This window comes from Ailuropoda melanoleuca, chromosome 6 (genome assembly GCF_002007445.2).
Source record: "Ailuropoda melanoleuca isolate Jingjing chromosome 6, ASM200744v2, whole genome shotgun sequence".
Taxonomy (NCBI): domain Eukaryota; kingdom Metazoa; phylum Chordata; class Mammalia; order Carnivora; family Ursidae; genus Ailuropoda; species Ailuropoda melanoleuca.
The window spans coordinates 82,049,784-82,072,259 of NC_048223.1; the positions used below are offsets into that span (position 1 = coordinate 82,049,784).

General features: G+C 55.1%; 1 protein-coding gene across 16 annotated transcripts in view; it reads left to right on the plus strand.

Annotated features, from left to right (window-relative positions):
* Positions 1 to 9,210, plus strand: part of ZMIZ1 (zinc finger MIZ-type containing 1) — a 235,280-nt gene extending 226,070 nt beyond the window's left edge. For 15 of the 16 annotated variants that reach the window (XM_034662768.1, XM_034662766.1, XM_034662762.1 and 12 more), the window contains 2 exons: positions 3,577 to 3,834; positions 5,343 to 9,210. In XM_034662768.1, the coding sequence (XP_034518659.1) occupies positions 3,577 to 3,834; positions 5,343 to 5,450 (366 nt within the window). In that variant the 3' untranslated portion in view covers positions 5,451 to 9,210. The remainder of the gene's footprint in view (positions 1 to 3,576; positions 3,835 to 5,342) is intronic. The other variant, XM_034662770.1, reaches the window with a different exon arrangement.
* The last annotated feature ends 13,266 nt before the right edge of the window (positions 9,211 to 22,476 follow it).

Consider the following 22,476-nt stretch of genomic DNA (forward strand, 5'->3'; position numbering starts at 1 on the left):
GACTGATGGGAGCAGAGGGCTCTCCGAGGACCTTTCTGATGTGTGCCTAGTTCCCTCCCAGGCAAAGAGGAGGACTGAGAATGAGAATGGGTCTGGGGGTTCTCAGAGGGAGGGAGCGGCCTGACCCAGGCTGGGTCGTGACCCATTGCCATCCTCGGACTTGGCTGTTCACTCAGGACACTGGATTCTCAGTTGGGGGAAGCTGTGGGCTCCTGTCTGCACACACCATGCATACACGTGTCCACCTTGCATGTGTTCCCACCACGCCCCTGCACACACCAGCCCCCCACCCCGCACCCTCTCTCCCTGACTTACACACACTCTTCTGCGGACTAACTGTAGCCCCAGCCATCTAGAATTTTGTCTCAAACCCAGGCACTTGCTTTTATTGTAAAAAAATGAAAGAAAATAACCAAAAAGGAATAACCCCCCCCCAAAAAAAAAACCCGGAAAAAATTGGCAATGAATATGAAAGATATATTCATGGAAGAGCTAACTTCGTGATCAAGAAACAGGGTCTGAATCTTTAGGGTTTCACCACCTCCTGCAGGAAGAAATGCTGGCAATTCTGTTTAGCCTGAGAATATTCCCTTCTTGTCCTGTGTCACATGTTAACACTCACCCACCAGTGGTAAGAGGCCCGGCCACCCCCCAGGTCCTCATTTAGTGAGCACTGCATGGTTCTGTTCAACTTCACAGACATTTCTTGGGCCGGTGCTCCAGGCCAGGACTTGCACCCAGTGTGAGCAAGACATACACAGGCCTTGTGCCAATGGAGCAAAAGTTCTGGTAGTGCTCGGTTGGAGGGAGTTGGGGTTTGGGGAACATGGAGGCCTGAGGGCTGAAGTCAGGCCTCAGTCATCTTGGACGTCCCTGGTCTCTCCCCTTAGCAGGAGGGATGGTCACAGAGGGCCTGGCAGTGGGGGTGGGTGGGCCTACACTGGAGGACGGGGCTCCGGGCCCTCTCATCTTCCACCATGTGGCCTGGGAGGAAGGACCTCTGGATGGTATTGTGTTGCATACGGAGTTGGCCCTGCCAGAAGCTGTCTTGTGGGCCAGAGCCACGGATTCTCAGCAGGAGTGGCTGTTAACTGGAAGCTAACGGGGTGGGCGCAGTTGTAGCAACTTTCCTCTGGAACTGCAGAATCCACCGCAGACATAGTTGCTGTCACAGGGCTTCAGCTACATTTTTGCAAGTTACTTTCTGTTCCATGGGGCTTCTGACTTCTGGGGGCCTCTCTCCTAGCCCCCCTCCTTCAGCATTCCATGCCCAAGTCACCCAAATCACACTCCACACACACTCGCATGTCACACACCCTGACTTACAGTTCTCAGTTCTGGAAAACATCAACGGGAGGCCACGTCCTTCTGGATCCAACAAGGCTTTCTCCTGCCGCCTTCTTTTTTTTTTTTTTTTTTTTAAAATTTTTTTTTTTTTTTTTACACANATTTATTTATTTGACACAGAGAGAGAGACAGCCAGCCAGCGAGAGAGGGAACACAAGCAGGGGGAGTGGGAGAGGGAGAAGCAGGCTCATAGCGGAGGAGCCTGATGTGGGGCTTCGATCCCATAACGCCGGGATCACGCCCTGAGCCGAAGGCAGACGCTTAACCGCTGTGCCACCCAGGCGCCCCTCTCCTGCCTTCTTAGCCGGGCCACCTGGGGTCTTTGCAAAGGGTCCTAAGCCCTTAGGTGACTTCACAGCCTTCCCCCCCCCCAAGATGCTCCCCAGATAGGCACTGTCCTTCCCCATGTCCGGGCTTTCACTAGCTGGCAGCTGGACCCAGAAGGACAGCCGTGCAAGAGGGACAGCGCGGTCACAGATCCACTGCCCTACACCAGAGCAGCCTGGCCCTGGCTGAGCACCCGCCAGGAAGGACGCCCCCGCGCGGGGACTGGCGGAAAGGCTCCAGTCAAGAGCTGGTTCGCCGGAGGACCCTCCCTTGCAGGAGAGGTGGCAGGTTGACCAGCAGGTCCCATAGAGCACCTGCCCCTCTGGACCCTGGGACATTCCAGCAAGTTGTCAGGGCCAAGGCGCACAGCTGTGTCAGCAGATCCGGGGACTGTCTGTCCTGGTCTGGGCTGCTACAGGAGTGTGGGGCCACTCCCTGCTCCCCAGAGTGGGCATTGCGGGGCACCCACAGGCATGGGTGGGGGGTCACAAGCTGGCCTCATACTGACAGTTGTGGTGGCCATCCTTCCCGCCTCTCTCGGTCCTTCTTACCTCGTGTGCATCCCCCACGCAGTCCCACAGTCCTGCAGTCAGGTCCCAGCTTGGAGGGGCTCGCTGGACCGAGCCCACCACAAGGCCTGGGAGCAGCTTCAGGAGAAACGGGAAGAGGAACTAGGGTCTGGAGCTGAGGCTGCCGTTTCCAAACCCATGAAGGAAAACAAAATGTCTGTGTGGCCTGGACGATGGGGTGGGTAGGAAGGTACAAAAAGACCCAGGAGACCCATGCTCATCGGCGGCCTGGCAAGTCAGTCTCTCCTCAACGAGTGTAGTGCAAGCAGGGTTGGGGCAACCTTTCGGGGCCCTGGCAGTGGGCCGAGGGTGTGGACTTGTGTGCCAAGATCGGGACTGTGAGGGGAGGTGCCTGGGACAGCACACTGGCCAGTGGGGAAGTTTAAGTGTCACCCAGCGTGTGGCCCCCTGGCCAGACACAGCCCCGTGTTCCGGTGCGTAGGCACATGGCAGAGCACGGGCCCTCTGGTTTGTCAGGGAAGTGCCACCTGCCCCAGCCTCAGCAAGGCACCCACCTCCCCTCCCCCGACTCAGTGAGCCCTAGGCCCAGGGTGGGGCCTGGAGGGGACTGCCTTCCTCAGCTCCTGGGGCTGCGGCCTATTGCCGCCTAGGTGGGTGACCAACAGGAAGGGTCTGGCAATGCAGAGAAGCCCCCCGGCTCTGCTCCTCCGACTTGGGTTCGATTCCACCCTGCCCTGGGCAGCAGGCAGGGCTCATCCTGAGGTGCCCGCCCCTGCCACCTGGGGCTCTCGGAAGGAACCTCTGTGTCCAGCGTCACCCACTGCCCGGGGCCCATGGCGGGGCGCAGACCCCTCCTGAGCTGCACGCCTGCCCATGCTGTCTGTCCGTGTCTGCTCTCCGCTGCCCTGCCCCACAGGGGGGCCTGCACCACGCTGCCAGCAGCACCCCTCCCGCCTCCCCGCTCCCTAGAAACATGCCCATTTTGCTTCTCCATTCTGCCCTTGCTGTTCCTTGTGGTGATGGGATCCGGGCCGCAGAGGCGGAAGGGCTTGCCAGGGCCTGGACCCCGCTCTCATTGTCTGTTTGTCTCAGAGCCCCTGGCCGCCTCCCTCCCGGACCCACACGGCCTCAGAGGCCCCCTCCCCGCCTCCCCCTCCACAGCCTCCCTGACTGGCAGTTTGGGGGGAGGACTTATGTTTGTTTGTTTCTCTGCAAAACAACAACAACAAAGCATTGAGCTTTGTGAGCGGGTGGCTTTGTTTTGGGGGTTTGTTATTTTCCTGGTTTTGTTTGGTTTTCATTTCTCCAGGCATCTCGTCGCTGTACCTCGTCACCTCACATTTCTTTTCTCCTGCTCTCTCCTCCTCCACAGATGCCACACGCTGGCAGTTCTGACCAGCCCCATCCCTCCATACAACAAGGTTTGCACGTCCCACACCCCAGCAGCCAGTCAGGGCCTCCATTACATCACAGTGGGGCTCCTCCTCCTCCTTCCCAGCCTCCCCGGCAACCGCCACAGGCCGCTCCCAGCAACCATCCACACAGCGACCTGACCTTTAACCCCTCCTCAGCCTTAGAGGGTCAGGCCGGAGCACAGGGAGCATCTGACATGCCGGAGCCTTCGCTGGATGTAAGTTGGGGTCACCACTGGCCTTGGCCTGGGGCTAGGCCTGGTGCCGGGTCCTGCCCAAGAGCAGGGGTGGGTGTTGAGGGCTCAAGGCCCAGGGTGGAGGAGGTGCAGCTATGAGGGGGTGGGTGGGTGGTGGGTGGGCCTAGCCAGCCTGCCTCCCCTGGCTCCAGAACCAGGGAACCCCCAACAGGGAAGCCTCCCCGAGGGTACCAGCATCCTTTCCCTGACCTTGCCGGCACCTGCCCTCTGGTTCCCTCTGCCACAGCCCTGCAGCGCCACCCTGCCCTGCCCCACCTTCCCCCCAGGCCCTCACAGAGTCCCCCCTGGGGCAGGGTTCTGGAGGAAGCCCAGGAAGGCCCCTGCCCTTCTTCTGACCCCCTCCCCGTACCCCGTCCCCAACATCAAGCTTGCCATCTGCGTGTCTGCCACACTCTGGCCTGAGGCAGGGGAGGGGCTGGAGTGACAGGGTCCCTCTGTCTGTCTCGCTGGTGTGTGTCTGTGTCCAGTTTCCTGTCCGTGCGTCGTCCATGCCCTGTGCTTCTGCTTGCTCCATCGCTCACTCTGAGAAAGGACCAGCCTCGGGTCTTGCCAGGGTGCCGGGGGCAGAAGTGGGTGACTGAGATTCAGGGGTCTCCCACCTTGAGACCCGAATGGTCTGGAAAGTGGGGTGGAAGGAGGCTCCGTGTGGTGGGGGCCGGGCCGCTGGCTGGGGTTGGCCAGGAAGGGAGGCAGCAGCTGCCCCTCCCCTCCCACCCCACGCCCCTGGGCTGTAGATTCCCAGAGAGGACTCTGCTCCCTCCTCAGCCACTCCCGCCTGCCCACCCCAGCCCCACTGTCACCCTCAACCCCGGCAGCGTCCGTCTTTATGGTGAATGGGGTTTATTCAGCGGTGCGGCCATCTTGGATTCTCACCCAGCTCCCCTCCTCAGACCAGGCCAGCGGGGGTGCTTATAGGTGCATGAGGATCCCCATTGTGACAAAAAGCCTCCAAGGGCCTCGCAGTGGAGGATAGGGACGGTGTGCAGCCTTGGCCCCAGGGCCGCAGGGAAGAACGGTGCTATGCTGCCCTCCAGTCTTAGGCTCACCAGGGAGCAGTGAGCTCTTGAAGGGAGGTCCAGGGTGGCGAGAGAGCTACGGGCACCACGCGGCCTTACATGCAAAGCCACATGGTTTCAACTGGGAGACCCTCGTGACTCACACCCCCTCTGGGCAGAGTCTTGGGGCCGAAGGCACACTGGGATCAAGAGAAGGCCCCCTGACCTGCCATGAGCCTTGCCAGCTGGTGGGCCAAGGCCCCCCCCCACCACCACGCTGGAAATAAGCACAGGTGTGCCGCAGACTAGCACAGTGGCCTGGGTGCCTTTGAGGACAGCCAGCACGGTTAGCTTCCCCTGTTGGGCCAGGACTCTGAGCAGCAGCTAGAGGGCACGTGCCCCCGCAGTCCTCACCCTGGGCCATCCCAGCCCCTCAGCTGACACCTCATGTGGGCTTCTGTACTTCTTTTCCAGCTCCTTCCAGAACTCACAAATCCCGATGAGCTCCTCTCGTACCTGGATCCCCCTGACCTGCCGAGCAATAGTAACGATGACCTCCTGTCTCTCTTTGAGAACAACTGAAGCCCACCCCTCCATTGGGGCCATCCCTCCCCACTCTGCCTCCTTCCCCGTCTGTCCCCCACACACTTTACCACTGGGAGCCCATGCCCTCAGACCGCCCCTGCTGCGGCCTTCTCAGAGTGGAGGGGCGGGAGGGTGCACTGTGAAGGCTGTGTGGGTCTGGTGCCCCTGCCCAGAGCAGGCCCTGAAGATGACCCTCGCGGCGGGGAACCGGCCCGGCGAGAGGGCACACGCTGACGAAGGCATCCGGTCCCTCTGTGTGTGCTGATTCCAAACGACCCTCCAGTGCCCCCGAGGTTCTTCCGGTTTCTAAACTGTAATCCTGCCTCCCTGCTTCCTGGCCCAGAGCCTCCTTCAAGTGACTGTGAGCCTGAGAGAGGGGCACCCCGAGACCCAGGCAGGCCCCACCCCCCAACCTTGGAGGAACAGTGACGGTTGGCGGCAGTGAGAACGGCCCACCCACCACCACCATCACCCACCACAGAAAAGCACAAACCTCTGGGAAAGAGAACTCTCTCAGGGGCCAAGGTCATCACTTTGACCCCTGACCTCTAAGCCAAGATACCCTGTAAAAACACTCCTCTCTCAGAAAGCAGAGAAAAAGGACAAGATTCTGTGTTTGAGAGAGGGTGTGCCATTCCTGCTTGGGGACTGGTGGGAAAGGGGGTCAGGGCCTCCTCAAGAGCCAGGACAACACAGCTGGCCCCACGACCTCTGGACTCAGGCTGGGCGGGGGGGGGNCCTGGCCTTCCAGGGGCGGGGGCGCAGGACAGAGAGAGAGTACCCAGCCGAAATTATTGTGCCCTTAGTTGGGGGGCAGGGGGATGCCGCCAGCCAGAGTCAGATAGGAACTGCAACTTACAACTTTGCTCCAAGCCACTCCCTGTTTTTAAATGACAATTTAATTAAGCTATGAAGTCATCTGAGAAAAGGGACGGTGGACTTGGACGGCAAGCAAATCATTTCTCTCCATGCGTCCTGTTTCCTTCCTCCCACCCCCACCCGCCTCTCCCAGACTGTTACATGGGACACCCGCTTCCCTCTGTCCCTGTTCTCCCTTGTCCACCCTGCCAGCCGGGGGCGCCGGTGGAGAGGCAGGGGAGGCGCGGGCTCGGGCGCCTGCGTAGCCTTGGCACCCCGGGCATTGGCGTCTCTCCGGCCCGGCTGCCCCGTCTGTCCCTGTGCTCCAGGCTGCCCCGGCTGCACCCCAGTCCGTCACCACACGTGCCGGAATGTGCCCGCCAGCATCCCGTGGTGTTTCCGTGCCGCGCTTGGCTGCCGGCCTCTCCCTCCCTCCGTGTCCCTCTGCCCTGCAAAGCTGCCCACACTTCTGCTCGCTCGAGCAGAAGCAGCTTCTGGTTTTCCCTCCACTGCTTCGCTCCATCCGGCTTACTGCTCTTGGAGTCTCCCGGGGAGCTTGTGTGGGTGTCCGTTTGGGGGGTCCTCTGTGCCCCCACCTAAGCCGCATGGCCTGTGATGCTGCTGGGCCGTCGGGTCACTTGGGTCACATCTGTGAATTTGTTGCGCCCCCTCCCTGCTGCTGCCTGGGGCCTCCTGCTTTCCGTCCACTGTCCCACGTTCTCAATCTCCGTGTCTTCCCCCTTCCCCCCTCCCTGTGGCGGGTGGTCCCCAGCACTCCTCTGGATTTGACCGGAACGGTGGCCCCAGCTGTTGATTTTCCAATCACTCTACCAGACAGCCGGCACAAGGTTCTCTGTAGGAAAGCTGCCATGATCCCCGCCCCCTTTTCCTTTGTCCCGTTGTCGAGGTTTTTTCAGACAGTGTGGTGTTCAGTATGCAAATCAATTATTTTAAGAATTGCTTTTGTAAATATCTTTGTGAATATTTTAGTATTGTCTTTGATAATATTCAACATTTTCATGACCTGGTTATAGCCTTTGCTGGTGTTTTTAAAATACCTTGACTCAACAACAAAGACCGAGTCCTTTTTTTTAAAAAACAACAAACAAAAACAAAAAAGCAACCAGGGCTATTTGTACAGAAGAAGGGACAAAGTACGTGGGTGAGTGAGATCAGGCCTCCCGCTGTTCAGAGCCACCCCCAGTCGGCTGGTGGAGACTAGACGCTGCCAGGTAGCATGTGGCCGTCCTTGCCCGGTGGCCGAGAGCCCTGGCAGGTGGCCACACTCTGTGTTAGGCCATCTGGGAATGTTCTGCCCCAGACAGACTTACAAATGCCTTCCTTAGAAGTTCCTGCTTCCTGCTGTGCTGCTTTTTTCCCAGAAAGGCCTGGGGTCCATTCTGGTTCTTATCGGGTGTCCCCACTCTGCTCACCGACCTACCCACAGCTTTCTAGTAGCGGGTCGATCTGCTCCCCACAGCCCGGGCTCTGGGCACCTCCCTCAGCCATCGCCGTGGAAGCCAGGGCTCGGTCCCCTGAGGCAGGTTTCCGGGGGCCCCTCCCACCGAACCTCCACCAGCACGTTGGGCAAAGAACTTTCCTGAACCGCGGTGCCTGAAGCCCGTGCTCTGGGGACGTACTCTCCCAGAGTGATTTTGGAGCCAGGCCAGGGGGGTGAGGGAGGCAGAAAGGTGTCCGGGGCTGGATTAAGCCCCGGCTGGTGACAGATTCAGGTGACAACAGCCTCCCTGAGCCAGGGCGGTTCTGAACTCTGGGGAGATGCTTCCCTCATCCTTTTGGACGACTACTTGGAGCCATAAGTAACCTCAGCAAAAACGAGGCCTCAGCAAGCCGCTTCTCTAGGACAAGCATTCACCCCGGCCATAGACCCGTTTCCGCTGCCACCACAGGACGGACAGGGTGCCGGCGGGAAGGCCCGAGTACAGGCAATCACCCCATCTTCTTGGTTCGAAGCTTTACCCGTGTATCATGTTCCCTGTAGCCATTTTATTTTTTAAGAAACTTCTAATACTTTCTCCCTCACGGAAGCCCGAAACCCCCCAGAGAGCTACCCGTCTGCTCCCTCGACCTGACCATCTAGACAGGACGACGTCAGCAGCAGCGACTCAAGGGACAAGGGACGTGTGTACATATGTAAATGAGAAATAGAGACACATTAACAGATGCATTCATTTCCCTTGGAATGTGTATTGTTTTTATTTTACGGAACAAAACAAAACAAAAAAAAAAGGCTTGGAACTCCATCTTAACGTGGAAAAACTAGAACCTGTTTGTTAGCGTTTGTGAGGTCTCTCTCCACATTTGTCTCATGTAATATACTCTGACCCTGCGTGGAAAGGAGTTTTTGTTCTGTTCTGTTTTTATTTTACCCACATGTACTTAGCTTCAGTGTACTAGTCCTGCCACCTGTGTATTTTTAGGGTGCTATGGAAATAATGAAAAGAAACGGGGATTTCAGAAGAAAATTGTAACCAAATTCATACTTTGTATAATTTTTGATATCATGATTGCAGGTGATTCACACGTACACACATAAACACACCCACAGTGCAGCCTGAAGTAACCCCCACAGAAACCGTCATCGTCCTTGTACATCTATGTACAATGCAATCATTTCATACTTTAAACTGGTCAGAAAACTAATTGTGATTTCTAGTCTTGCAAAGCTGTATGTAGTTAGATGATGTGACAACCTCTAATATTTATCTAATAAATATGTATTCAGATGAAACCTGTATATTAGGTGTTCATGTGGTCATTTTGTATTTAAAGATCAAATTATTTGACTATTGCTAGACATTTCTATACTCCGTTGTAACACTGAGGTATCGCATTTGCCCATGTTAACTGTTTTCTAAATAAATTGACAAAAAATGAAGGTTTGGCGAATTAGCTATTTTGTGAATTTTAAGGAGTGGTTTGGGTGTTTGTTTCTGCTTCTAAACCACCACCCCTGCCCGATCACCCGGCAAAAACCAGCAAGCAAGCGAGCAGTCAGGCGGTTTGGTGTTGAGCTGGAGGAGCCCCTACCGTGGGTGTCCCTGGAAGAGGCCCTGGGACCTGGGGCCAGGTGATCGTGGCGGGAGCCCAGTCTGTAGCAGACTGTGTTCCTGGCAGTGGGACAGCTGGGGTCTCGGGGACAGTGTGCAATGCTGGCCTGGCTCAGAGAAAAGCCCCTTGTGGATTTCCTAGGGTTACCAAGCCAGGAACCTATTCATGCCAAGCCCCAGAGGGTGCTGTCCAAAGCATCCAGAATGAAGAGCTGGAAGCCCAGGAATTCTTCATAGAACCTGGAGCACTGCTGACTCAGCTGCTCTCCCCGTTGCCTGGCTCTTTCACCGTCTTCCTCTTTCACCTACTCCCTAGCACCCCTGCCCCCCATCCTCTAAAGAGACCTTGGGTTTTCTCTTCTCTGTGACTGTGCTTTGGGTGGGGTTCTGTAGCCATGGTTCTAACTCTCCTTTATAGCCTCAGCCCCCGACACTCGCTCAGTGCCCTCCCTGTGTCTCCTACTGGAGTTTGGGGAAGTGAGTCTGATTCTCGGAGCCCAGCAGCGGGCCGCCCCCCCACCCGCCCCCAGCTCTGGGCCTGGCCACAGAAATAAAACACAGGTGGCTACCCGGCCTTCCCTCCATAGGGACTGGGTGAGGGCACATTCCAAGAAGGAAGTGGGGGCTGGCAGGCACCCCCAAATATATCCCCCTGGAGTGTATGTGGAGTGTGTGTGGAAATGCATGTCAGGAGAGGGTGCAGGTCCCCCAAGTGTGAGGGGGTGGGGGTACGCAGGAAGCAGCCGGGGTGAGGGGTGCATGGTTACATCAGCCACGGAACCGCCTGTGGGGAACGGGGTGCCTGGAAGTCCCCTGTCTGTGGGGCTTCTCCAGGGTGGCCAGTTTCTCTTTTTGGTGGGAGATGGAAGGTGGGGGGAAGGAGAAGTTAAATCAAACATGGAATCCTGTTCACCACTAAGCCACAGGCACTGCCTTCTGCCGGCATCACAGGGCCAGGAGGCGTATGCTCTGAGAGCAGACACCCGTCCTAGAGGAGGGGCCGGTAGCAGCAGTAAGAGGGGGCCGCCCCAACTTCCCGTCGCCTTAGCTCAGTGCTTCTCTGGGACCCGTCGAGGGACCCGTGAGATCCACTTGGGCCGTAACCAGCATTCTTCACGAAACAGCTGAGAGCCCAGGAAAACAGCAAGAGCACTTGGGAGGGTTACGGGGTAAGGGTGGAGATGGATGGTGAAACAGCCATTGCAGTCATGCGTGTGTGTGTGTGTGTGTGTGTGTGTGTGTGTGTGTGTGTGTGTGTCTGCTGAATCATGATGTCCAATTAATTCTTACTTGTGGGTTGTGGTTGCGAACAAAAAGTTTGAATGCCATCGCCTTCAAGGCAGGAAGTGGGCAGGGCATGGGGAGGGAGAGGCCGGGCAGTCGGCTCCCCCAACTTTACATAAAAAGCAGCCCGTCCGGGGCGTTCTGGCTTTGGAGCCTGAAACTCACAGGCCGCTAAATATGGGCCACAGCCGCCTGGGGAGGCTGCGTGGAGACCCGCCCCACCCCACCAGCTCCACCTGAGACGGTCCCTTCCTTCTCCGGGCCTAGAATGAGAAATCCCCAGGAAGGGCCCAAGGAGGGCCTGGCTCAGGACTGCTTGGAGGGCGGCCCCCCACGTGGGACCACACGTCACCTCCTCCAGCTTATGCAACATCTTGGGTTTCTGTTCTCTGCAACCCACCCCATGAAGCCCCCACCCTGAATCCAATGACTGTCCCTCCACATAAGACCACAGGGTGCTGTTGGGGAAAGTCACTCAGTCCCCCAGGTCAGTGCCAGGACAAATTAGGGTCTCTAGCCCCCCTGAGACCTCAGGGCATGGTCTCTGCCCCCCCCCATCCACACATGTCCCTTGTTCTGTCCTGTGCTCCAGTCTCCTGCTCAACCAGGCCCACCCCACTCTAAGCAGGTGACCCAACCATCTCCTAAGCACCCTCACCATGCTCCCCCACCCATGACCCTACCTCTGCCCTCCGCCAGCCTTATCTTCTTCTGTCCAGGCCCAAAGGATGTGGTGGCCCTTCTCCAGTCAGGGCCAGCCCTTCCCCCAGCCCCTGACAGCACTACCACCTCTCCCGGAGGGGCTTCACTCCATCAGCTGGCCCCTTTCCTGCACCTTCCCCGGGGTCTGGAGCTTTGGGCCCTGGCGTGGTGAGGTCTAACAGCCCGCATCCTCACCCTTTGCTGTCCACCTCTCTCCCCTCCTTCTCACGCAGACTCCTCAGCCGAGGAAGCTGCCATGCTCACGTGTCATCCTCTACTCCCTACAGCTCACGTCTCAGAGGTTCTCTGAAACTACCCTTGCAAGCCCACCTGTGACCTCTTGGTCACTAAAGTCCATGAGGCTCTTAGAGACTGGCCCTCACAACTGCGTTTGGCAGTGGCCGTTCTCCTTTGAAGCTCTTCTCTTGGATTCCATGACAACCCATTCCGTTGGGCCTTCAGCTCTCCTTGAGTGCCTCTGACGTACCTTCTTTGTTGTCTTCATGGGTTCCTGTGGCAACTAGGTCCTGTGGAGCTCCCTCCAGTCCCCCTGCATCTGGCACGCAAGATGCACCCTCTCTCCACCAGCAAACTGCCCTCCACTGCCAGAGACCTCCTTGCCTGGAAGGTTACCCACTCCCCCACCCCCACACCTGCACCCCTGCCAGGAAGCCCCCAGCCAAAGACTGAGTGCTAACAGCAATCCCAGGACAGCCTCTTTGCTGCGGTGTGGTTAGTGTTCCAGTGTCTTCCCTGTGGATCAGGCTAGACTTTCCCTGAAGCCTTATGCTTGCTCGACCCTGTCCCCATCTGTCTTCTGCCTCACAGCCTCCCTTGGAGGTTCCCCTGAGAGCAGTCCCCCGGTGAATCACGGGAATCGGAGGCCCATCTCAGGCTCTGCTCCTAGGCAGCCAGACCTAAGGCAGCAAGTGCTGGGAGCGGGCCTGGGAGCCAGCCTCGGAGAACAGGCTGCTGGAGACGGTCACTGACTGGATGGGAATGGGCCCCGGTCTTTGGTGACAGCACCGGCCTGGGACAGCCACCATGAGTTGTAACTTCCGCCTGCGGAGAAGGGGGATGGCGCAGGGGGAGGGGGCGGCATGGCTGGCCGTGAGAGCTAGCAGGCAAGAGGAAGCATGGGGACTACGGAGTGGAGTGTCTATTGCTAAGTGCCACTGATTCGTCGAAGAAAGTAAATTACAATCTCAGATCTCTTACTTGGCGATTTAAACCAAAGTTGTGCAAGTCTGACGACAGCGCTGAAGGCAGGAAGCGTTGCAACAGGCGTCTACCACCGCCGGAGGCCGGCCGCGCGGGTCACAGCCAGGCTTCAGCGGAGCGGAGGGAGAACTTCAGAAAGCACTCAGTGCTCTGTCCCACCAGGTGTCCTACACCAAGGTCAGGCCCCTAATAGGGAAGGTGTGAGACCCCAGGGGTGGGGACACTTGCACCCATACTTCCCTCTTGGCAAATATCTGTTGCCACTCGGAGGGTCTTTTACGACCAGCTAACGGAGAAGGAAAATTTCTGAACTTGGCTCACAGGTGAGCAGCTTGGGATGTGGGTGCAAGCCACAAGGGGAGCCCCACTCCAGATGGAAAGACTGAGCTGAAAGGGAATCCTTCCACTAGGCAGGAATTTGAGCAAGACACCTGGCCATCTCTTCTGCACGGAGAGAGAAGCGACCTGAGAAAGGGGCATACACATACCCGTGGGCCGTAGCGAGTGGCTTAACTAGTTGGTCAGAGGCCTGGAAAGAGCAAGACTGGACTTGGAGGGACAGGGAGCACCTGGCAGGGGGCAGGCAGGTAGGCCTGTGGGAGTGGGCAGGTGTGAAGATCCACGTAGCACATTTTTACACACACCGGAGAGCATCCAGTGCGGAAGACAGTGGGTAACCGAGGACGTAGGACAACTCGGCCAGCAGACATCGGCAGTCTCTGTTCTCAGCCCTCGGCCCCGTCTAGGCTTGAGCCATCTGGGCTCAAGAACAGAGCATCTTGGAGGCAGAGATCAGGTTATACAGGAGCGCGCCAGCTTCTCTGCCCTCCCTCCAAGGCCGGTCCAGCTGCCGTCACGAAGGAACGGCCGCCCTGCCTTCAACAGAGACCATGCTGAGTCCTAGACATCAACACGCCATGAGGAGACCAACCAGCCCCTGGGCGGCACGTTTATTACCCAGGACGCCTTCTATCCTGGAAAGGGCACCTGGACTGATCCATACTCCGGGGGAGGGTGTTCCTCTCCTTGCTATGGGGCCTGAGGCCACGGCCACAGCCTGGGAGCTCGCTGACACGGCTCTCAGACACCACTGCAGACCAGGAGAGCCCACACACGGAGAAGGAGGCGTGGCTGCAGATACACGCTCATAGGTTCCGCGGGTGCCACCGCATGTCGCGCCACGCGGAAGCCGCAGACCTGATACCGGGTCGAACGGCCTCTTCCAGATGCAGCTGAGGTACCGGAGGGGGTGGCATCCTGGGAGGACGGCGTGCTACCCTCCGGCTGCACCAGCATTGCCCACCGACGACCACCCGCGGCTCCCGGTTGGGCAGGTGGATTAAACTCAAGGCGAGAAGCAAGTGGGGCTGAGCAGTGCAAGGGGAGGACGGTGTTAACACGGGGGCCCCACCCAACCCCCCTGCTGGGCCCAGGCACCCCTTCCCCAGCTGTGGGAGTGTTGGCTCTTCACAGCTCACAGCAGCCCAGGAGCGGCCTGAGGTGGCAGGAGCTGCCTCATCTGGGAAGCGGCCCCCTCGTGGGGGCAGCCCACAAACAATGGCCAATACAGAGTATAAAATGCCAGCCCTCTGTCCTTACCAGGGGACTAGGCTCTGGAGCCCTCGTTCTGTGATCAAGCCAAGGGCAGGGGGCCTCCCCCTGCTCCACTCCCCTCTTACAGGTGCTTTCAGAAGAGCCCCCCCCCCCTCAATACAGCAACTTCGCAAGAATCCCGGTCTCAGGCTCTGCTTCCCGAAAACCCCATTCAAGGCAACAGCTCTTGGCTCTTGCCTTCTCTACGCGAGGGTCTTGCACCCTTTCCTCGGTCTGCAATCTCTCCGTGTGCATCCCAACCTCTCCTATGACCTTTTTCTCCAGTTCATATATGCTTTTAAAATTTTTAATAGTTCATTTTTCCAACAACATTGAAGTATTTGAAAAATATCGAAAACCTGACAAAGGCGTAATAAAACTTACATTATTTGAAACTTAAATATTTCATTTATCCCTGAAGCAGATCTATGATCCTTTTACTTTCCCGTCTTCAGTGGAAGCAAACTCATCAATAATAGCCTAAAAATATACTTGTTCCCCATCTGCTTTTCAACTCTGAGGTTTGCCATGTGTTATCATCTCTCATGATCTAGTGCCAAGCTTGAATAAAATTTCACGTTGATTTCAGCTTACCAGAACCTCATTCACAGGACCCCACTGTGTCTATTCGTGTTAAAGAAATGATCAAGACCACTTTGCAATTTGCATAAGATTGCACTAGGCAAAACCTGTGAAGCAGTTTCAGAGCAAAAAGCATGATGGCGTTTTTTTCAGCGTATTCAAATTGATACCTGCATCCACAGATTTATACATTCCTGATTTCTTTTTTATTTTCTAATTCAGATATTATATTCATCTATCTTCCTACGTTTTAAAGTTTTGATGACTTGACTCCTTAAATATCTGTTGACTCTGACATCTTCTCTCCATCCCTAATCCTGCTACTGAAATTGAAGACCACCATCAGTTCCCACCTGGACAATACAGCGCTTTTACACGTGTCTCTTTGCCCCGGGCTTGTTTTCTTCAGATCCATGTGATACAGACTTCCGTCAGTCAGCTAAATGTGGTTCTTCTAACCTTCCAGACACCTGGGAGTATCCTACCTCCCCACCCCCTACAGGGGGACCCATGTGAACAATTCTGGAAAACAGGTTGTGAGCTTGGAAAATGTGGGGTCACTTCTAGGCCACAGCATTTAGTTACTATCGTGAGGGTCCCCAGCACGCCCATCCCCTGCCCCATGACAAGGAGGCTATGGGTTATAAATGGTGCAAGTACAGGATGGTGGGGCCTCTATCAGCCTGGGTCCCCGAGTGGCTTGTGGAGCCAAGCATCCCACTGATCTATGTTGGAAATGTAGCTTGAATTAAAAAAAAAAAACTTTATTATTTTTAAGCCAGTGAGTGGAGTGTTAATTTCTTCCCGCAGCGCACACAGCCTAGCCTGCGTCCGTCCTCACGTGACGAGCCCTGCTAGTCATACTGCCCCGTACCGAACGTTTGCTTCAGGCCAGGTGCTATGCCAGTTGCTTTATTCGCTTAATTTTGTTTATTCATTACAACGAAACCACAGGGGAGATGCCATTTTATGAAAGAGAGGAGTGAGGAGCAGACAGGCTAAGTAATTTACCCTCTCAGAAAGGAGGTTCCAGACCCTACTGTCCATAGCACCAGACAGGGAAAGGTCAGGTGTAAGATACAATTTGTGGGCCAATTAAGTACACAGAGATATTCTTCATTTTCATTAAGACATATGCTTTCTCGCACTTTTCCCCGAAGACATCGCCTCTTAGCTGATTGTTCATTTTGGTAAGAGACATGGTTCACTAGTTTTCTGTTGATGCTGAAAACAATTGCCCCAAACTCAGTGACTTAAAACCACACAAACGTACTATATGACATTTATGAAGGCCAGACGTTCAAGATAGTTCTTTTTTTTTTTTTTTAGATTTTATTTTTTATTTATTTGAGAGAGAGCACGAGTGGCGGGGGTGGGGGCAGAGGGAGAGGGAGAAGCAGATTCCCTGCTGAGCAGGGAGCCCCACACGGGACTCAATCCCAGGACCCCAGGATCATGACCTGAGCTGAAGGCAGACGCTTACCCGCCTGAGCCACTCAGGGGCCCCTAGATAGTTCTTACCAGGCTGAACACCAAAATATCAGCAGACCTGTGTCCCTTTCTGGAGAATCTAGGGAAGAATCCATTTTCTCACCTTTTCCTGCTTCCAGAGGCAGCCATGTTCCCTGACTCGTGGCCCCTTCCTCCCTCCACCTTCAAAGCCAGCAACAGCCGGTCAAGTCTTTGTCACACCTCATCCCTCTGACACTGACTCCTGCTCCATATTCCACATTTAAGGACTCTCGTGATTACATTGGACCATACCAGGATCATTTCTCTATCTCAAGGTCAGGTGACAAGCAACCCTAATTCCATCTGGAACTTGAGCTGCCCTTCGCCACGTGCCATAACATACTCAGAGGTTCCAGGGATTAGGGCGTGGACGTCTTAGGGACCCCGTTATTCTGCCTCCGCATGGATTCCGAGAATTATTTCTCTACTGTAAGAAAACAGCAGGGGCAGCTGCTGAGAGCAGCAAGGCCAGGGCATCGGCGTCGGGCCGGCGGTAGGGAGCAGTAGAGACTGTGGAGACCAGCAAGCATCGGCTGTGACCAAGGGGCATCTGTGTACTGCCAGGTCGGGCTGCAGACCCACTTGTTGCCAGACTTCTAATTTTCCAAGAGGATCTGAAAATGCAGACTTTTTAAAATGTTAACAAACAAACCAAAACATGCACAGACACCATGTAGCCCAAGAAAGCCCATATGTGCGCTCCATCGGATTCGATGGCCCCTAGTCCTTGACCTTGACCCAGGGCCATATGCCAGTATAAGTGGCAGGACCGTGGGGCAAGCCCAGAGCAGTGGGACTCCGGAGGGCAAAGCTTAACTGCCATGTTTGCTCCTCCAGGTCAGCTGGACAGACCCAGGCCTGCTTAAAGCCCTTCAGAGGTGCCCGTGGTCTGCACATCCCAAGACTGGTCCCATCTCCCACCATCTCAGCCCTGAACTCCATGCTCTCCTTAGCCATCGTCGCACACTGCCCTGCTCTCCCTTCCATATCTCTGCCAATGACTGTTCCCTGTCCTAAATGCCACACTAGACTTCTGCCCACACCTACCCTCCTTCCCTGGAAACCGCCACCTGCCGTTGCTAAGGGACTGCCAAGTTTGGCCCACACAACCAACCCCACACCCCCAACTCCCCCACCCCCCGCTCTCAGCCAGCTAGACCAGGAGAGACACACAACCCAAAGGATTAGCTGGCCAGTGACCCATCACATTCCCTCCCTTGCTCAAGAATTTGGCCTGAGGGGCGCCTGGGTGGCACAGCGGTTAAGCGTCTGCCTTCGGCTCAGGGCGTGATCCTGGCGTTGTGGGATCGAGCCCCACATCAGGCTCCTCTGCTATGAGCCTGCTTCTTCCTCTCCCACTCCCCCTGCTTGTGTTCCCTCTCTCGCTGGCTGTCTCTGTCTCTGTCAAATAAATAAATAAAATCTTTAAAAAAAAAAAAAAAAAAAAAAAGAATTTGGCCTGAGATGAAAAGGCTGCAGGGTGGCTGCCTGCGGCCCCAGTTGGGCTGCAAGCCTGGCCTCCTCTCTCCACTCTTCCTGCTTATAAAGGCTCTCTGTTGTTAGGCCCCATCTTAGCCCAGGACTTTCGTCCCTTCCCCCAGACTGCATGAATTCTTTGTCCCTTCCTAGGAATTTTCTGATATCGAAGTTAAGTCTTCTGACACCTGCCACTAGACCAAAAGGAGATTTCTAGCTTTTAACTAAGAGGACACCTGCTAGAACGAGACTACACATCCAACAAAGATCAGGTCTCAGCTTTAGCAGCTCAAGAGACTCTGAGGTCCCCCCAGTGGCCCTTTCTCCCTATTACGACTGCTCACTGTCCAGGACCCAGTGTCAGCCCCGTGAGGCAAGAAAGACCACCCTAGCCAGAGCGCTGCTGGTAAGGGAACACATAATCACACAGACCCTGCCCTCGGGAGCACCCCAGAGTCTCTCATTACGTTGGTTTTAGAGCCTGACATTCGAGGTGGTTCCTGGCTCCCAGAGTGGACATTTATTTATTTACTTATTTTATTTGAGACAGAGAGATAGAGATAGCGACAGAGATAGCGAGAGAGAGAGCACAAGCAGGGTGGAGAGGGAGAAGCAGACTCCCCATCGAGCAGGGATCCCAACACAGGGCTCAATCCCAGGACCCTGGGATCATGACCTGAGCTGAAGGCAGACGCCTAATGGACTGAGCCACCCAGGCACCCCTGGAGTGGACATTTGCTGTCCTGCCTTACTGCAAGGACACAGTACCTTCTTCTTTTGGGCACAGTACCAGCTGATTTGGGGACATCACTATGTTCCTCTTTCTGCCCCTTTCTGATATGCGAGCTGAACTATACTGCCATAATAGTTAACACCGTACTTTCAGTGGCTCATGTCACAGCTCATTGCGGGTGTTTCTGGTTGGGCACCATCTGTGTGGTCCCTCAAGAACTCAGGCTCTTCTCCTCTTGTAACTCTGTCCCTCTTTCCTGTCCTGGAGCTTTCTGCATTAGGCGGGCAGGTGGGAAAAGACAGGGGTCCCCCCCCTCCCGCCCCAACCAGGGAGTGAGGCTCTGTTCCCATGTTCTATTCATTGGGACTCAATCACATGGCTACCTAACTGCAAAGGTGGCAGGATGGAGTTCAGAGAGAAGGCAAAGATCTGAACAAATTTGGCCTAACCACATGGGCTACAAGAGAGAATCCTAGGGAAGGATTCTGCTTGGCCAGCTGGGTTCTTTGTCCACTTCCCGGACCAGTCATTGAGGACTGGAAGGAGGGGCTGTGTCCGTTCCCGTGGGTTTGATGATCACTTAGCCAGTGTATCAGTTAACTTCTGCTGCATAACAAACAGGTATTTACTAACAGGTATTTACTATTCGTAGCTTAAAACAGTTATTTATTTTTGCCCATGAGGCTGTGGGCTGAGTGAGAGGTTCTGCTGAGCTGGGCCAGGCTCTTCCAATGTCAGTTGGCTCGCCCCTGTATCCGCCGTCAGCAGGTACGTGGGTTTAGGATGGCCTCACTCGCATGTTTGGGCGCTGGCTTGCAGTCGACTGGGGTGATGGGGTAACTGGGCCATGTATGTCTCACCACCCGTCAGGCCAGCCTGGGCTTGTTCCAATGGTGTTAGCAGTTCTGCGAGATGAAGGGGAGGTATGCAGGATCTCCTAGAGCTCGGAATCGAGACAATAATACTTCTCCCGCCTTCCTTTTGTCAAAACCAGTCACAAGGCCAGCCCCGATTGAAGGCATGGGAAAATAGACTCCGAACTTCAAGGTCATATCACAAGAGGTGTGATGGAGGGTAGAAATTACAGGGCGGACAACGGCAATCTACCACAGCCAGCTTCTGCTACACGGTTCCATGGGAGCTGACAACAGCCCTACTCCCCAGTCTGTCATGACGGGGTCTGGGGGCGAGCCCAGAATCCCGCAGCACCATTCAGAATCCTTCCTCGGATTTTCCTTTCTGGTGCTAGAATGGAGAGACTCTTTCCCTGGCCATCAGGTTCTGAGGTTGTGAGGAAGTCACTGGCTGTCATGTGTCAGGCCACATGGAGAAGGAAGCCTGCAGGAAGGGACCATGCGGAAGAACGGAGAAAAATGTCAGAGACAAAGAGGCTGGTTCTAGTATTTCTCAGTCACACCCATGTCTTCCTCAGTTACACGAGCCAGTGATTCTCCTCTTCTCTAAGCTAATTTGAATTGGGTCTCCGCCAGGCACTGCGGCAGCTGCTGGAGAAACAATCCGACAAGGACAACCTCTTCCTTTTTGATTGGCCTTAACCAGGGTATAATTGCTTCAGGATAAATTTATGAAGGGGCCCTGAGAGAGATATAGACTTGGGCAGGGCTGGTGCCAGCCGTCCCTCCTCACAGCTGCACCATCCCACCCCAGGAAGGGTGTGTTTCCTGGGGTCCACAGGAGAGAGGACCTGGGGACTTGGAAACTCCAAGGTCAAACTAGGTAGCATCTCGGGGCCTGGGATCACAGTCACCATCCCAGGGCTGAGGATCGTGGGGTCCAACGTCCTAGGCTTTTCTGAGTTCCTGCATCCAGAATGCATGCTCAGAAAATTCCACTGTGGCTGGACAAAGTAAGATGCCTAGTGTAGACGTGAGTTAGCAATCTTTGGGTGCCAGCAACAGAAACCAACTCTGATTACTGTAAGAGAAGGAAGAGGGCATTTGTTGGTAGGATGTGGGTGAATTGAGAGGCTGGGAGGGAGGAATGGAAAATGAGCTTCTAACAGACAGGACTATCACTCCAGACAGGTTGAGAGCAGGAACGAGTAGCATAGCTTATCAGACACAGCTATAGGAAAGAATGAAAGAATTCTTGTGGTTTTCTTTTTTTTCTTTCCTGTCCTGGTATCACATCCTGCTAGAGAACATCTGGTTCTTGGTCAAGCTGAGGTCACAGGAAAACCGTCCCCCACTTCAACCCCCACAGACCTCTGAGGAAGAGTCTAGTGGAAGATGCCTCAGGGATCCCTATAGTTTATACCAGGAGTTCATTAACTATGAGTCCAGAGCCAAATCCCAACTAGGTTCCTATTTTTAGGGCCCATAAAGCTAAAAGTGGTTTTCATATTTTTTAGTGGTCACATTCTAAATCATTACATGAGTACTTACATCATGGCCTCAATTTTGCCTCTTGGCCTGCAAAACCTAAAATATTTATTATCCGGCACTTTTAAAAAAATGTTTGCAGACCCCTGACTTACACAGTAGGGCTCAGGCATCTGGACGCATTGATCTGCAAGCACGGAAGCTGCAGAATGAGAAAGAGCTCCTCCAAAGGAAGTAAGAGTGCTGGTAGGAAGCGGAGAATTGTGGGAGAGCAGACAGACAAAAGTCTGGTGCGTGTGTGTGCGCGTGCATGCGTGCGTATGTCTTCAAGCCGAGATATCTCTCCACCAGTTCTGCAGTCTAGGAAGAAACTTGGGAATTGAAGTGACAGGGTTTGCACAGGATGCCTTCGTTGTCATTGTCATGTTAACAGAAGAGATACGTTGTTGTAATGCAGTTCAGAGCAGGGAGGAGTGGGAGCTCTCTACTCAGCAAGTAACAGCGAGGTGACTGTCAGGAAAAACATCAGGTCGATTTCAGATGGAGAAACATGGATGTTTCTTACAGTGTTCGGAGCTTTTAGCCACCATGGACAAAGTCCAGCTATCTCGAAGCCGCCATGAGGAAAGACCACATGGAGACACCACAGAGAAAGTAAGAGATACCCACAGAGTCCTGGCTGTTCCAGCCCCACCTGTCTCTGTCTTTTCAGCATGGGCACCAGACACGGGCGTGAGGAAGTCTTCAAGGTGACCCCAGCCCAGCCACCATCTGGCCGAGGCTGTAGGAGACGCTGAGAGAGAACTGCATAGCTGGGTCCAGTCAACTCCCAGACCTGCGAGCACAATCAGCAGTGGTTTTATTGAAGCTGCTGTTTGTCATGTTTGTCATGAAGCCATTGGCCACCAAACCAATAGTATGAAGGGAATAGATCCTTTCCACGTATGATGTGTTGGATTTCTATTTTAGAAGAGCACAAGCTTGGAGAATGGAGGGATGGGGGTAACCCCTTGCCATTCTCCCCACACGTGAGTCCCAGGGCCAACCCAAACAAGACCCCTGGGCTCCAGAGTAGTGCAAGGACTCCAGGTCCAGAGAGGTGGCAGTTTTTTCATCCATGTGGCCTCTGAGGTGAGCAGGGCACCTGCCCCCTAGTGGTGTGCAGACGGAGAAATGAGAGCATATCCTGTGAACCTCTTTTCTCCAGCATCAGGAGGAGGCTGGAAGAAACTCTGTCCCAGGGTTTAATTCTGTCCCAGAGTGTGATGCCCACTGGACGAGGGAAGAGCCCCAGGAACTACTGGGTCCCCTGGTGTAATGGGAGCTCCCTTACCTCTTGCCGCAGCAGGAGAAACAGGGATAGTGACAGGACCCCAGACAGGCAATTCCAACAGCCCTTGGGTACCTGACCCCAGGCAACTAAAGCGAAATGGGCTGGAAAGATCCAAGGATGGAGGTGACATAGAGGTCTCAGATACCCCACACTGCCTACTGGAGACCCAGGCCAGCCCCTGCTGCTTCCAGAAAAGACCAGAAGGAACAAGTGTAAAAAGGAGCCAAGTGTCCACAGGGCCCTGAGGAAGGCTGCTCCGAGCCCCCATCCACACGTGAGCACGAGTCACAACATTAAGGAGGCATACTTGCAGGTT